This window comes from Gracilinanus agilis, chromosome 5 (assembly GCF_016433145.1).
Source record: "Gracilinanus agilis isolate LMUSP501 chromosome 5, AgileGrace, whole genome shotgun sequence".
In the NCBI taxonomy this organism is placed as follows: domain Eukaryota; kingdom Metazoa; phylum Chordata; class Mammalia; order Didelphimorphia; family Didelphidae; genus Gracilinanus; species Gracilinanus agilis.
The window spans coordinates 289,097,309-289,114,198 of record NC_058134.1 but is presented as its reverse complement, the minus strand read 5'-3'; the positions used below and the strand labels follow the sequence as shown (position 1 = coordinate 289,114,198).

At 41.5% G+C, this 16,890-nt stretch overlaps 1 protein-coding gene across 1 annotated transcript; it reads right to left on the bottom strand.

Annotated features, from left to right (window-relative positions):
* Positions 1-5,472: 5,472 nt before the first annotated feature.
* Positions 5,473-15,590, bottom strand: KRT84 (keratin 84). Its single transcript, XM_044679456.1, has 11 exons — positions 15,275-15,590; positions 14,961-15,205; positions 12,852-13,060; positions 11,768-11,828; positions 11,234-11,329; positions 10,319-10,483; positions 8,774-8,899; positions 7,690-7,910; positions 7,010-7,041; positions 5,709-5,852; positions 5,473-5,675 (listed from the first exon to the last, which is right to left on the bottom strand). Exons 1-11 carry the CDS (start codon positions 15,588-15,590, stop codon positions 5,473-5,475), a joined length of 1,818 nt encoding a protein of 605 aa, XP_044535391.1.
* Positions 15,591-16,890: the final 1,300 nt, after the last annotated feature.

Sequence of the window (16,890 nt, the reverse complement as noted above, 5' to 3'; positions counted from 1 at the left end):
ATGAAATTATGTTATTTCCATAAGGTCTTTGATTCATCAATTTTTTAGGATTAAGTTATTTAATCTTCATTTAAATTTAAATCCTTTCTTCAAGTACCTTTTATTGACTATGTATTTTTATTTTTATTTTTTTAACATTTAATAATATTTATTTTTTAGAAAAGTTAACATGGTTACATGATTCATGCTCTTACTTTCCCCTTCACCCCTGACCTCCCCCCCCCCCCCCCCCCCCGCCTTTAGCTGATGCACTTTTCCACTGGTTTTATCATGTGTCCTTGATCAAGACCTATTTCCATATTGTTGTTAGTTGCATAGGTGTGGTAGTTTCCAGTCTACATCCCCAATCATGTCCTCCTCAGCCCATGTGTTCAAGCAGTTGCTTTTCTTCTGTGTTTCCATTATTGCAGTTCTTCCTCTGAATGTGGGTAGCGTTCTTTTCCATAAATCCCTCAGAGCTGTCCTGGGCGACTATGTATTTTTAAAATGCAATGTGATCAATAAGGATCTATTTAATATTTTTTATTTCTTACATGTGTTTCTTTCTTTTTCTTTTTCTTTTCAACCGTTACCTTCTGTCTTAGAATAAAAACTGTGTTCTAATTCATAAGTCAGAAGAGCAGTAAGAGACAATGGGGGTTAAGTGACTTGCCCAGGGTCACACAGCTAGGAAGTGTCTGAGGTCAGATTTTAATCCAGTAACTCCCATCTCTAGGCTTGGCTCTTAATAGACTGAGCCACCTAGCTGCCCCCCACCCCCATGAATTTCTAAGTGATTTCTAAAAAATTTCCTAAGGCTATATGGTCAATTTTTGTAAATGTACTAGGTAAAGCATAGAAATAGGTATATTCTGTTCTCTTCCCATTCAATGACTACCAGAAAACTATCATATTTAAGTTTTAAAATATTCTATTCAAATCTTAATTTATATATTATTAACATGTAATAATAGTTAATTAATAACAATTAACCTTGTTATATTAAATCTCTAATTCTGAAAAGGGTACATAGTTCCCAGCTATAGTTTTGCCATCTAATCTACTTTTCTTTGCAATTCAATTAATTTTTCCTTTAAGCACTTAAATGCAATGTCATTATATTAAGAATTGATATTATGTCATTTTCTATGGTGTCTTTAAGTAAAATGTAATTTCAATGTTCCTTTTAACTATGTCTATTTTTACTATTGTTTTGACCAAGATTATAATTGTTACCCATCATTTTAAATTTTTTCTTATAGCATAATAAATTGTGCTCTAGCCTCTGATTTGAACTCTGCAAGAATCTTTGTGCTTCAAGTGTTCTTAAAAGCAACGTATTTTTGGACTTTGCCTTCTCATACATTCTATTGTCCTTGTTTATTTTTGGGGCAAGTTCATCTCATTCATGTTTGTGGTTTTGATGTATTTTCTTCCATCATAATCCTCTTTTACTTACATTTTCTTCTCTTTGTCTCTCACCCCTCTGTAGAATGAAGAGAAGGCTGTGGAAGAGAAGGAATCTATGATTGACATGGTCTACTTCCACTCCACTGCCTATCCTCTCTTCATTCCACACCCCAGTCTCTGGTTCTTATTCTTTCTTTGTTTTCTCCTATTATTTCCTTTATGACTCATGTTCTGAATGAGTTTATTTTACTTGCTACTATTCCCTCCCTGACTATTAAATTTCTTAAACTTCCCTTTACCCTCTTCTTATTTCTGCTGAATTGAATATATCTCTGTGACTTCAACCCTATCTCTTCTGATTCACATAAGAGAAAGTTCCATAGAATGCCTACTTCCCCCACCTCCTCCTTCAGATTTTTTGTATTCTTCTGTTCCACAGACCCAGTCATGAGAAAAAAGAGATACCTTTTAGTCTTTCCATATCTCTTCCTGGGACATTCTTTTTCTTTCCCTTTCTTTTCTTCTTCCAACAAGAATAAAATCACTCCTTGCACTTACCTCATTTCATATTCCCCATAACTTGAAAAGATTAGGATTCTGAAAAGACATTTTCCCTTTGTCTCTTATTTCAATGTAACTCCTTAATTATTGTTTAGCCCCTTCCAAATGTTCAAATGTAGTTATCCTTCTAAGTTTCTCTAAATTCACATATGAATTTCAAAGTTTCTATTCAGCCATGGTCTTTCTATTGGGAATGCTACTAAAGATTTATTTTTGTCTACTGAAGGCTTATAAACAGTTTTACAGGGTATATTATTCTTTATTGTAAGCCTTTATTTTTTTGGAATACTGTGTCCTAAAGTTTTCTCTTTTTTATAACGAGAAGAAGCATGGTAGAGTAACTAAAGAGCTGACCTTGAAGCTATGAAGATCTGGGTTTGGGTTCTGCCTCTGAAACTTAATGACTGTATAACCCTGAACAAGTTACTTTAGAGCTTTAGACTTCACTCAGTGCTTTAGCTAACTCTCTAAGACTACAAATTACAGAGAAAGTATATACTTGCACTATTAGGAAGAACCTCCTTAGGAAATCCTATACCAATGAAGTCACAGGTTCAAGTCCTATCCTTATCTCTCCTTTATGGTAGTTGCTGACATGTCTTGTATGTCAGAGCATTGTCAAATGTATAACCTGTTTACCTGAAGTCATGCTGGAATCTTTGGCAAAAGATCCTTTCCCCAATGCCTCCAGGCTTCTGGTAGTCTGGTCTGGATGGAGGTACTTTCTATTTTTTTGTCTTTGGATATCTTGATCCTTATTTGATTTGTTGTGGTTTTTTAATCTCTTCTGGAATAAATGTGGGAGAACTGGACTTCTTTATGATTTTTCATGTTGCTATTTCATTATAGAAGTGAAGTTCTATGGTTTGAACACAATATCAGAACACTTGTATGTGAGATCATGACTCTTGAAAACATTAGGATTCTGAAAAGACATGTTCCTCTTCATCTCTTATTTCTATGTAATCTCTTACTTATTGTTTAGTCTCTCCAAATATTCAAATACATTTATCCTTCTTAAGTTTCTCTTGATTCATATTTCAAAGTTTCTACTCGGCTATGGAGTGGAACAGAGGGCAAATCACTTGACTTCTGAAGGTTGGTGAATACTTTAGTTGCTCAGGGAATTTAAAAAACTCCAGAGAAGAGTGAGAAACTACAACCAGGCTGAAATGCTTGACTAGGAGAACAGGCTATGAGGTACAAAGTACCCTTCCTTCAGCAGCTTCTAGTATGCAATGAGAGATGGGACACCCAGCACATCCACGCAGTGGCAGAAATGGAAATGAACCAAGAGTAGACCCACAAACAGCTGGACAGAGCTGTGGAGCAAAGAACTGCCGACAAACCTACCTAAAAATCTCTGGGAGCCAGAATTCTGCCATACTGCAGTAGAGATTTGAAGGTGTTTAAATTGATGATATGTACTGTAATAGGTATGTTGGAGAATAAACATTCACATGAGTGCACAGCTTAAAGAAAAGCCAAGAAAATGGGCAATCCTGTGAACACCAGGGCATGGTATTTGTAAAACAAATATCTCAATTCAAGTGCCCAGATCATGAGCACCAGGAAATGAAGAAAGGTGAGTAGTGGGTGTCTAAGGGATCCTCCTATTCAGGTGCTGCCTCGTTTTGTCATAATCCTCTTCTCTGTCCAGTGGAATCTGTTCCCTGCCTGGGTCCATGATTGTTTCTCCTCTTGGGATAGGTAATTACTCTTTTTTTTAACTCCTTACTTTCCATTTTAGAATCAATACTGAGAAATTGGTTTCAAGACAGAAGAGTGGCAAGGGCTAGGAAATGGGGGCAAAATGAATTGTCCAGGGTCACATACCAAGTGTCTGGAGCCAAATTTGAATCCAGGTCTTCTCATTTCTAGGCTTGGATTTCTATCCACTGAGCCAATCAGTTAGTCCAAAAATCACATTTCAAGATGAGGAAATTGAAGCCCAGGGAGAAAAATTATTTTGTCCAAAACCACATAGTAAGTTACTGGCTACACTTGGGTGGCATATAGCTTTGAAGCATTCTCAAAGCCACATGTCCTTAAATCCCCAGGACGGTACTCTTTAGGGACTGGTTATTTGAAAGGTGCCTGAATTGCTTAGATACCTCTCTAATGTCCTCTTTGCATTCCCACAAAGAATCCCAAAAGGAGCGAGGCATGTGGTCAGCTTGGCAAGTTTATTGGAAACACCAGATAACATAGAGCAACACATACATTCATAGGTTCAAGGACCTTCCTTCCCTTCTCTCCTCCCTATGATAGAGACCTTCCAGATGCCAGCAAGCAATCTGAGGTCTCTAAACAGAGCTGAGAAGAGAGATGAAGCATCCAGAGATAACCCAATCAACTGGTCTCATTTCAGCAAGGACTTTCCCTCCACCTTCCTGAGACTCTGTCCTTCCCAGAAATAACAAGCACAGCCCTAAATAGAACTCAATTGTAGACTTTAGGTCCTACAATGTCAAACAACCCAGCAAGAGAAATATGGCATACTCATACACAAATTGGACAGACACAGCTCCTGAGAGAATCACCTCGGGGATAGCCCCAACCTCCAAGCCAAGAGTCTCTCTTTGAGTGAGAGACCAAACCCAGAGGGATCTAGGATAGCAGAGACTTCTGAATCCCTTATCAGGGAAAGAGGGCAAAAATTGTTTCCTTTTTTTCCTGGGAGAGAGAAAGGAAGCCAAGGGAGTGTGGACACGAGAAACTTGTGTAAAACATAATCAATTACTCTTCTTCAAGTAGAGGGAAGCAGGGGCAGGGATAATTTAAAGTGAATGCAAAATATCATAGGCTTAAAGATTTCTAGGGAGATGGGTCATCTAGTTCACTCCACATTTACCAGATAATAAAACTGAAACTCAAACCAATTTTTAGCTGAGATGAAAAGGCTAATAATTGATCCTGTCAGATTCTCTGACTCCAGAGTCAGTGATGGCTCCATTCTACCACACTTCCTCCTTCTCTATTTCTTTGGCTTTGAAAGACACATTGGTTGGCAGGTGATATGCTTTTCTAATCCTATTTGTCATGGGCGAATTAATTGTAATTTTCTTCCTGACTACACACTGATGGGAGCTGCCAGGGGACACAGGGGAAAGCCATCCTGGGACCAGTTGTTATCCACATCATCTACAAGACAGATAGCACCTCTAGAGAAGGGAGAATTTCTCGGCCTATTCAGATGGAGTGAGTTGGGGATTAGTTTAAGGGCATCTCATCCACAAAGTCCATATTTAGGCACCTCTGGGGACCAATGCAGGATTCCTAAATATGCTTCTCTCTCTCTCTCTCTCTCTCTCTCTCTCTCTCTCTCTCTCTCTCTCTCTCTCTCTCTCTCTCAGGCAGTAGCGGTTCCTTGGTTCTTCACTCAGTACTTGTTTCGACGGGATGAGGTATTAGAGACAAACTGGACAGTNTGTATAAGAGACAGCTCTCTCTCTCTCTCTCTCTCTCTCTCTCTCTCTCTCTCTCTCTCTCTCAGGCAGTAGCGGTTCCTTGGTTCTTCACTCAGTACTTGTTTCGACGGGATGAGGTATTAGAGACAAACTGGACAGTGGAACTGCGGGCACACCGGCCGCCGCTGCTGCTGCTGAAACTCTCAGTGGGGAGACAGGGGGCACATGCCTCACCAACCATCATAGTGCTTCCTCCGCCGGTGACTGCTACATCCCCGCCTGCAGCAGAGATCCTTGACGACCCCCTGCTCAGGCCTGTGACACAGGAACTACCTGAACTCCGGACACCCCCAGAACTCAGGACCCCGCTGCTAGTAGTGGTACGGATATTGCTGCTCCCCGAGAAGCATTGCCCACTACCTCGGGCATAGGAGGAACTGGAGGCAAAGGGTTCTGAGCCACATATCACACCACCTCTGGAGCTGCTCACAGCTGGAGAAGGAAAGGGATCATCAGAGAAAGACAGAGAGGAATGATGACTTCTAGGACGCTGGTGTTTCCGAGGTCTTTCTGCCAGACTAACTGCCAGGCTCAACTCTGTGAACTGGCTACTTAACATCCCTCCAGGAAAGTGTGATCTCCATCCCACCCTACACATACTTATTCCTCCAAGGCTCATTCTAGTCAGGATGGGGTGGGAAGGAGGGCATTAATCATACGACTAAAATTCTTGTCTACTCAGTCCATAATCATTTTCTTCAGTAAATTCAGTGTTATTTCAGTAAGTATTCTCAAAGCACTCTCCCTCCCCAGCTTGATTATAAGCTTCTCCCAAGCCAGGGTAAGATCTTCTCCCCAACGTTACCAAGATAGGACCCTGCCACCAAACACCTACTCAACATTTTAGAACATAGATCTCCCCAGCCTTGGGATACATTCCTCTTTTCACCATATTTATCTGAATCCTTCCCAGCCCTTCAACTCCACATTCAATTAGCTATTTCTTCCATGAAGCCCAATCCCCCTGCCTTGACTACTCCATGCTACCCTGATGATGTCCCTCTCTGAATTCCTACAGCATTTATTCTTTGTATCTCTTGCAACTTGAAAACATCTACAAGAAGGCTTTTCTGGCAATAGTGATAAGCACTTGACAAATTGATGTCTTGGTTCTCAGGCATTTCTCTTACCAAGACCCGAGGAGGTACAGTGCCCTGAGCATTTAGGTTGACAACAAAAAAGGCTTACTAGAAGGTTCTATTGAGAAAGGTTAGGCTTCAGCTCTGTCTTTACCTCCAGCCATCCACTAGAGGGCAAACAGACCTACTTGAAGATGGATTTCCATCAAGTCATTCTCTAGGGTTTTACCCATGGAGGGTGAGGTCTGTGACTTGTTAGAACAGGCCAAATATTTCTAAGAACTTCATTTGCTTTCCATAAAGCCTTAGAGGCCTCTGGGGGGAAATCCTGGACATCTATGAGAAGACCCCAAACCCTAGCCAAGCCCTTAGCTCATGATGGCACCTACCTCAGCCTTAGCCCCAAATGTGATTCTGAGCATAGTAACTATCCTTACTACCCCAACTCTTGCCTCCCCACCTCCACCCCTCCACCATTCCCTACAGGAAAAAAAAAGACAATTTTCTTACATATATTCACTGGTCCAACACCTTCACAGAACCTAAGGGGAAAAGAGATGAAAAAAAAAAGATGAATCAAGGAGAAGCAACAATGTGTAAATGTGTATTGGAAAAAATACTAAACTGAGATTCAAGAGACTGGATTCTAATCTTGACTGGGATACTAGTGACCTTGAGCAAGTCACTTCTTTTCTCTGGATCTCATCTATAAAATGAGGGAATTGTCCCAGATTTCTCAGGTTTTCCTAAGACATCTATGAGTTGACAATTTGATCAATATTACCATTGCTCCCAGAAATCACCAACTGTGATCCAGGAGAGCACTCCACAATGGGATATCATAGCTTATTGATTTGGGAGAACATTTAAAAGTAGAATTGAATTTTAGAGATGGAAGGAATCTTCAAGATCCCCCAATGCAACTAACCCCCTTATATTGCAGATGGAGAAACTGTATTTCAGAGAGAGGTGATGACTTGCCTAGGATCACATAGTTAGTGATCTTGGTGAGCCAAATTCATCCTTCTCTACTGAAATTAGCCTACTTGTCCCTTTCTGAAGAGGTAATTTGTTTCATAGGTCCCCTGTTAATGATCCTTCTCTCTGCCCACCTCTCTCCACTCCTCTAGAAAGTTAGTGCTCCCCAAGGTCTAACCTCTGTCCTTGCTACATACAGTAAAGTTGCTCACCTGTTCTCTTCACCTTCAAGAAGTTTCCTGTAGGCGGTGATCTCCACATCCAAAGCCAACTTGATATTCATCAGGTCTTGGTACTCACGCAGCTGACGGGCCATGTCCTGCTTGGCCTGCTGCAAAGCTGCCTCCAGGTCAGCCAGTTTGACCTTGGCATCATTGAGTGCTGCCTCTCCCTGTTGCTCAGCTTCAGCGACAGCAGCTTCCATCTTGGCACGCTGTGGGTTGCAAAATGAAAGTGAATATTCATATGGATTTATATGTCCCTAACACTTAGATAGGGTCAAAGATCCTCTGAAAGAATGTCAAGGACATGTTGTGCTGAGGCACTGAGATCAGCTTCCTCTAGTAAGGCTTGAAAAAATTGGTGACCTCTTAAATGATTTGCTGCTAAGGGATGGAGTTAATCCCTTCAACTGACTCCTTCTTATCTCACCTTTCTAAAGTCTAGCACTATGTCTCTATCAGCTAATATTCTTTGCTCCAGGTATCCAAACCAGTCTTCCGTTTCCACACTTCTCATGTTCTCCCACCTCTAAGTCTCATTCATATTGCCCTTCTTGTCTGGGATGCTTTCCCCTCAGCTTTTTAACTAGCTTTGCTTTTTCCCTCTTTCCTTAACATGCTCTTCTGCTCCTATTAATAGTCCTTCTTAATAGTCTTTCTAAGCCAATCCCCTGGCTTAGTTGTCCCTTATCCCCATCCCAAATATGCATTTATTCAGGATCATCCCATTATTGAAGTTCAGAGCTCTATCTAGCAATGTTTAATGATGGCATGTGTATCATTCTGTAACTGTGACTTGGAGTATGTTGCATATCCCTCCATCCTTGTGGGAGTGCCTTGTGAATTGGGCAAGGCAGGGCAGGATAAGACAGGACAGGACAGGGAAAGACCTGTTTCTTTCTCCCTGGGCTTAATCCTCAGTATTTAGAAGGGAAATGTGTACACACATGGGACCAATGAGGGTGGGGCTAATTGGCTCACTTAGTTTCAGAAAATCTGCCCCACAGGGGGAAACCTTTGGTCTATACTCTCTTTCCTTTCTTCTATGACTGCTAATTCCAGATGATGGGCTTACCTGAGCCTTGGCATGCTCAATCTCAGCCTTCAGCCTCTGGATCAGACGGTTTAGCTCATTGATTTCATCACGTGTGCTCCGAAGGTTATCACAGTGCACGCCTGCTGTCACTCTCATTTCCTCATACTATAAAGAAGAAGTCAGATGGAAGGCAGAGGAGTCATGAGTCAGACCACTAGTCTCATGGTGCTTCATCTCGGTGCCCTCAGAATCCAGGAACCCACCCAGAGAGACCTAAAGGGAGAAGCTGGGGAAATTCTATTTCCCTTAAGTAGACTAGCTGATAATTTGAGTAATAATAGCTAGCATTTATATAGCACTACTACATGGCTGATACAAAATATTATCTCACTTGGTTCTCACAATAACCCTGGGAGATAGGGACTATTGTAATCCCCATTTTACAGATGAGAAAACTGAGGCAAACAGCAGCGGTCAAGTGATTTGACCAACATTTTCTGTCCTAGTGTCTGAAACTAGATTTGAACTTGATTGATTTCTTTTGGACCCCAGATCCCTCCCTTACGAGCTAAACTGAATCTTTTTACAGTGACGTTCAGTGCTCTTTTCAGTAGCTAAGCAGTTGATCAGTCATGTCTGATTTTCAGTGATCCTGTCTGGGATTTTCTTAGCAAAGATATAGGAGACATTTGCCATTCCTTTCTCCAGTGGATTAAGGTAAGTGACTTGCCCTGGGTCAAATAGTTAGTGTCTCAGGTCCTAAGGGACCAGGTCATGAGCTAGAGTTCTGTCAGAACATTCCATGTAGGACAGCTATCTCCTGAAAAGTGCAAAAAGCTCAAGCCCCCGACCCCTTTTATGTAACCCATAGGGGAAACTTATTGGCTTGAATGGTTCTGATTGATGAGGTGGAAAATACTATCACAGCTAAATTTCCTTATTTCCTCTTCAATTAGCTATATAAATGGTTGCCTGCCTTAGAAGAAACTAGGTGGTATAATGTAGAGTAGAGTTCTGAACCTGGAGTCAGGAAGATCTGAGCTCAAAGCCTATGCTAGACACTTTACTAGCTAGGTGACACTGAACAAATCATTTAATTTCTCTCCACTTCAGTTTCCTCTTCTGTTAAATGAGGATAAAAAGTAAAAATAAAAAGTGAGGAGAAGCACTTATCTCAGAGTTATAGCAAAATGAAATAATTGGTGACACCTTAAAACTCTACAGAAATACTTGTTATTATCATTATTAACTACTATTAAGTGTCTTGAACCCAAGTTATCCTGATTCCAGGTGTATCACTCTATTCATCATACGACACTGTCTCTCATAAGACTAGACTATTGAATTTAGAGAACTCGGCTAGCTCAGAGGTCCAGCTCTAGGAGGCTGATATCAGGAGCTGGGGGTTCAGAGAGCAATACATTTTTTTTTTCTAGCAGTGAAGGAAAAGTTGTTAGGGACAATTGCAAGGTCTAGATTTAGGGAGACCTGTATCTGTATCCTTTACCCTTCTCTCCATTTATCCAACTCCACTTCCCAACACATGCCCCACTAACTTCTGAGGGGAGATCTCATCTAGTTCACCTTAGACTGGTACCAGCATTCAGCATCAGCCCGGCTTCGCCTGGCGATCTCCTCATATTGTTCCTTAACTTCAGCAACGATGCCATCCAAGTCTAGGTCTCGGCTGTTGTCCATTTTCACAATGACAGATGTTTCTGAGATCTGGGAGTGGAGCAACCTGATCTCCTGCATGAATTAATCATCAATCAATTCCCAAATCAAAACACCAAAATTTATCAAACCCTTACTTGTGTGCCAGGTGCAGCAGATACAAACCAAACAAATGTACTCTCGAGACAAGTCAGCAAGAGGAACATAACCAGGGAGCACTTTGCCTTTTGGGCTGCTACCTTGCTAGAGCTTGAAAGATCAGATCTCATTCAAGAACAAAGAAAATCACAGCCAACTCTTAGTTATCTTCCCTAGGTAGGAGAGGTGACAAATAATTGCAGATAATATAAAAGAGTGGATAATGGCAGTCTCTTCTATTTGTATTTGAAATTATTTGGGTAATTTGAGGGGGCCCAGATCTATTTACCTTTCTGAATTGTGTAGGCAAAAAGTGAACTTATCATTTTCCTTGAGCCTACACATCAGCTGAGCTGGAATGAATGGCCCACAGATATACTAGAGAGAAGCCCACTTCCATTGAAATGTGTTCTGTGTATAATCCACCCATTGATACTTGAGAGCAGGTTACATCTCAAGAAAGAAAAGTCCCCAAACCTTGGGGGAACCACAGAATATAGGCAGGAGAGGGGACATTCTCTAGCCTCTTCACTCATTTCCTTGGGCTTGATTTTGGAAATGTTTTTGCCACATCAAGTAGTTGGTGAAGTCAGAGAAAGCCATCAGCTCTCTGGTCATGGGAAAATTTTCCAGTTGGCTATTGAGAAATAGGGTTTGTAGTTCTAAGACTACAGAAGAAACATTTACCTCCTCATACAGAGCTCTCAGGAATTCATTCTCCTGCATTAAGGCTTCCACATTGGTGTCCAGGTCAGACTTGTTTAAGTAAGCTGAATCCACATCCTAAGAGAAGGAGAGAGGGAAGGAGACCTATGCTTGCCACTCCCAAGAACTAGGACCAGGGTTGAAGGAGGTGGGACAACCTGAGACTAGAAAGATAAGATTTGATGGACTCAGGAGACCACTGGATAGTATTGTAGTAGGTGGGTATTATAGCATTGAAGGAGATGAAAGTCAACAGCCATTATTTCTCTCTCCTCTAATGCTCAGAAAATGCTAGAGGGACATTTTTCTAAGATTCAAATTTTGTTCTAATAGACAAATAAAGACAAAAGATAGTCCTGAAAATCCAGATTTGGAAGGCCAATTTATCCAATCTCTGCTTCCCCAAAGGTTCTGATGTCTGAGTAAGGTGGCTCTGGGATCCATCTTGAGGGTGCTTGGTATATAAAATATTTGCCAAATCTATTGAGAATTATCTTTCCTATAGTCCTCACTCACCTTCTTCAGAGCCACAAACTCATTCTCTGTATTGGCCCGGCATACTACCTCATCTTCATACCTGAAATGGCAAGAACAAGGAAACTGAGTTACTTATCCTGAACCAAACCAATGTAAATTGCTTATGATTCTCCAGAAGCCTGTTCTCTGTCCCCTACCCACCCTTCACCTATATTACCTACAAACCCTTTCACAATTTAACTCCTTTCTTGAGACACAGTACTCCTCTTGCTTCTTCCCCCAGCACCATCCCTTTCTCTCTTGTCAGCCTTGTTCCATACATTCTTCTTTCTAGGAAACCTTCTCTGATTGATCCTATCCAGAATCAAAATGCTCTCTGCCCACTCCCAGTTCTGGTATGCTGTTTGCATTTAAATTCATTTGCACAAACAAATTGCCTTGTAAGTGCCTTTACTTAGTTCTCTTTCTAGTTTTGTCACCCCATATTAAGCTGAGAGAACTCCTAAAGAGAGATGACCATGTCTCCTTTCTCTATTCCATCTACCCTTCTACTCCCCCCAAATATCCACAACAAGAGTCTGTACTCTGGAGGAAAACAGCAAGGTGAAGGTTGGGGTTCCTAATTATTACAATTAAAAAAAATCTCTGACCTTCTTTTACAACCATTAATGATAGCTTCAGACAGTGAATTTGGAGTTAGAGGACCTTTTTTCATAGCCCAGATTGGTTACTTAGCAGCTTTGTGACCTTTGGCCTCCCTGGGACCAACTATTCTCATCTATAAAGTGAAGGAATTGGATCTGATAATCTCTAAAGTCCCTTCCACCTCTAAGTCTTCAATCTTAGGGACCTTTACAGCTCCACTGGCTAAAGGGGTCAGGGAAGAATTAGAGGTTGTGGAGAACTTCCCTAAAGAAGAAACATCAGTTGGGGAAGTTTAGAAAAATGTCCATTTTTCTCAGGGTGAAGAAAAGGTAGTGGAGGAGAGTGCTTTGCTACTAGTGGGATAAGGGCACATTCTAAGGGAAAAAACCCCTCTAATTCTGTTCCCTTCAGCTGCTGAACTGACTTTGAGATTCTTGAGATTTTTCTCTTGAAGTCTCTATGATCATTTCACACTCACTTCTTCTTGAAGCCCTCCAGAACATCTTGTAAGTGGTTCCTCTCAGCATCCAGTCGGGCTCGGTCACTGCTGACCACATCCAGCTGCCGTCTGAGATTGGTGACGTAGCTCTCGAAGAGTGGCTCCAGGTTGCTCCTAACACATTTCTGGTCTTGGAGAAAGTTCCACTTGGTCTCTAGGAGCTTATTCTGCTGTTCCAGGAATCGAACCTAAACCCACCAGGCAGAGGAACACGAGGTGTGAAGGTTTCACACGTCAACTACCCAATGGATTGGTCTCTTCATCTCAGATGGTTGTGATACATTCTTGTTTTCAGTGACTTGTTGGCATAGCTATCTCCTCAACTGATTTTTATTTTTACTCCACCACCACCTCCAGTAAGAGGTGGGAGAATACAGCTTCCTCATAATCAAGCTTATTGAATAGAAATGCCCTTACAACTCAAACATTTAAGAATCACCTTCCTTTATTCTTCCTTTGGAAAAGCCAGCCAACAAGTTGCCTAAAGAGACAGAGGCCAGTGGTGGCAATGTCTCTCTTCTTGGGCTCTTTGGCATTGGTCTAAAAGGTAATGGTGGCTTTCTCCAGAAGAAAGTAGGGATCCACATAGAGTCGAATCAGTAGAACAGCCTTCTAGAAGTTCAAAAACACCCCAGAGTGACATAGAGATGACTTAGAGGATTATCTGATGTTGTAGGCTATCCATGAAGCAGAAACTACTCTCTGTCATGAGCAGGGACAATTCTAAGTTAACTGTGTTTGTCCTTGAATATACTTAATATATTAGGCCCATTCACACCTAGAAATGGACTAAATCTGCATTTCCCCAAATGAAACAAAGCAGGGGCTTCTCTCTTTTTCATGGTCCAAAATAAGTTTTATTCAGGCCACAAAGAATAGCTTGTATTCCTTTTGAATAATCTAGTTTGGCCACTTAGATGGCTCTAACCTGGGTGATCTTGGGCAAATTATTTTAAATGAACTTCCATGGTCTTCATCTGTAAAAAATAATAAGGATGGACAGGGCAGCCTCTGAGGTTCCTTCAAAATCTATAGCTATGATCCTAAAAGACTGTTGCTTATACTCTACTTGGAGGAAGGTAGACACTCTCAGCACCCTATAATAAGGAGAGAGATACACTGATCTGGATCATTCAGACACAGAAAGACTTATTCCACATTCAGGCTACTGAATCAAAGGTGGAATTTGTTTTGTAGGATGAATTATCGAAATCAATGCTTTAGTCCTCCATTTCCAACTCTGCATACAAGGACAGAAAAACCTAGCTTCAGAAAAACCAGAAATCTTCAATAACACCCATAGAACTAAGAAGAGAAAGAACCCCAAGGTTGTTCTGTGGGTTTGAGGCGGTATAGCTTCCCTCAAACCCCCAAGATCCTTTGGGTCTTGACATTCAAATAAGTATGGATAGGGGGAACAGAAGGTAAGAGTCAAGACCCAGAGGGCTCTTTAGAAGTGGGCATCTCATATAACTCAATCACCTGTGCCATTATTTTTTGCTTTTCATATATGTGTGGTCAGTACCAAACCTCTCAAGCTTTAAAAAGTAGCTTTACACAAGAAAAACAGAAAGATCTAGTCAATCATCAGATATTTCCCATATCCAGCTGATTTCTAGACTCCCTAAATATTTTCCAGTTTTCCTATGAATCTTTGATATTATATAGATAAGACCATGAACTTTGCTTCACACCTTATTCAACTAAGAGTCCACTTGGGAGCATCTTGGTGGATCAGTGGACTGAGAGCCAGACCTAGAGATTCCAGGTCCTGGATTCCAATATGGTGTTAGATACTTCCTACCTGCGTGATCCTGCACTAACCCCCATTGCCTAGTCCTTACCACTCTTCTGCCTTGGAACCAATACACAGTATTGATTCTAAGATGGAAGATAAGGTGTTTTTTAAAAGAGTCCATTCAGTTTGTATCCTGTGCCTTGGAAGGTTGACCCAGAAAACATACAAAAAATGTCCAAAGCAGATCTGGAGAGCACAAGTGGCTTGACCCATACTCTGGCCTCTTGCAGTAGAGACATTTATTTTGTTATCCAGGACCCAGAGAGTCAGCTGGTAGGATGTGTAGATACCTTGTCAATGAATGAAGCAAATTTGTTGTTCAGAGTCTTGATCTGCTCCTTCTCATCCTTCTTCACCCTCTGAACATTGGGGTCAATCTCCAGGTTGAGAGGTGTCAGCAGACTTGGGTTGACAGTCACAGCTGTGATGGAAGGTGCAGCCGGGACTCCGACTCCACCAACTCTATACCCAAAACCAGGTCTGCCAAACCCATAACCAATGCTACTTCCAGCCCCAAAGCCAATGTTGCTACCAGCTCCAAAGCCAATGCCACTTCCAGCCCCAAAGCCAATGCTGCTACCAGCCCCAAAGCCACTATTGCTACCAGCCCCAAAGCAGGATGCACTGCTAGGTCCAAAGCCAAAGCCAATGCCACTTCCAGTCCCAAAACCAATCCTTCCACCAGATCTAAAGCCAACCCCACAGGGATAAGAGCTCACTGCCACCTTTCGGGGTGAACAGGATCCAACATTGTATAGACTCCGGCTTCCAAAACCACCTAATCCCCGAGAGCTGACACCACTTCGGCAGGAGACTGAGTTGGTATGGTAACGGTTCAAATTTTGAGGAACCACTGCTGAGCAAGAGCTGAAGTTGCCAACACGGCGGCCAGAGCTGACCCGAAAGGAGCGGCAAGACATGGTGGCTTCTGAGATGAAAGTTGAGGGTAACCAAGGAGCAATGGAGCAAGCTGGTGCTGGGAGTCCCTTTGGAGCTAGTGGATTCTACTCAACCCTTTTATGCATTTGGGGATGTGAGGTTTGGCCCCATAAAAATGGGGGAAAAGCCATTTAGTGGCTTTTATGAGCTTGGGTTGTTAGCAGAAACTCTTCATGCCTATAACCTCCTTTACAGTGAGCTAATCAGAGGCACACCTATTCCCATCTTCATTATGGCCTATAACATCAAACTCATAAACATTAAGAACACATAAACGTTAAAATACTAACTTCTCCACAAGTCCACCACAATTGCCCTTATGGGGACATTAATGTGCTATTGCCATAAAACCAGTAAGGTGGTTTTCTGTGAATGTGGCTAACCACTGAAAAGTTAGAATGGTAACTGATTTGAGCAAGAGGATGGGAATAAAAGTATCTACACACATATGGCCCGATAAGAGAAAATGGGGGAGGGAAGCGGGGACAGGCAATAAGGAAAGGTTGAGTCTATAAACCCCAAAGGGGAAGAAATATGTGAAAATATTTTGAATTAATGTGACTCTAGGGGGTAGGCCAATTATTCATTCACGTTTACAAAGGATCTTTTGTATAGTTGAAGTCTGGGAAAATGGAGTTTATTTAGCCTCAATGAACCTTTTTGGTAGACTCCATAGAGTCAATGAGCTTGATTATTGACAAATTCTAGGTCACTCAGATCAGTGTAGACACATTCCTGATATGAGATGCTTCACAGATAGTCATTCTTTTTCATAATTCAAGAAATGCCTACTATATGCAATTCATCATGCTAGACGTTGTTGGGGATCCAAAAATCATATGGTGCCTATTCTTACTGAACTCACAATTTAATTAGGAAAAGGATTTCTTTTAAGGACCTTTCCCAGGGATAATCTTTATGGCACAAGGCAAAATGGAGATATAGGTACCAATGGAGTTCTTGGGTCTATGTAGCTTACTGGACCATACTATTCTGCCCTTTTTTCTCCCATTTCCCCTCCCTACCCTCTTCCCTTCTACCTACACTGATGCCTTCACAGCTTTTTGGATCCCAAATTGTCGAAATGGATTGATTGGACTGGGAATGCCAGGATGGAAAGTGGAATATTCAATTAATCATACAGCTATTTCCAAACTTAAAGATGTTTAGCATTATGTTAAATAAACATTTTGATGGCTGACTTTTTTTTTACTCCCTATTCTGGTGACAGAAAGGTAAAGTGTTGATATCAATTCAATTCAGCATTCATTTATTGGGGAC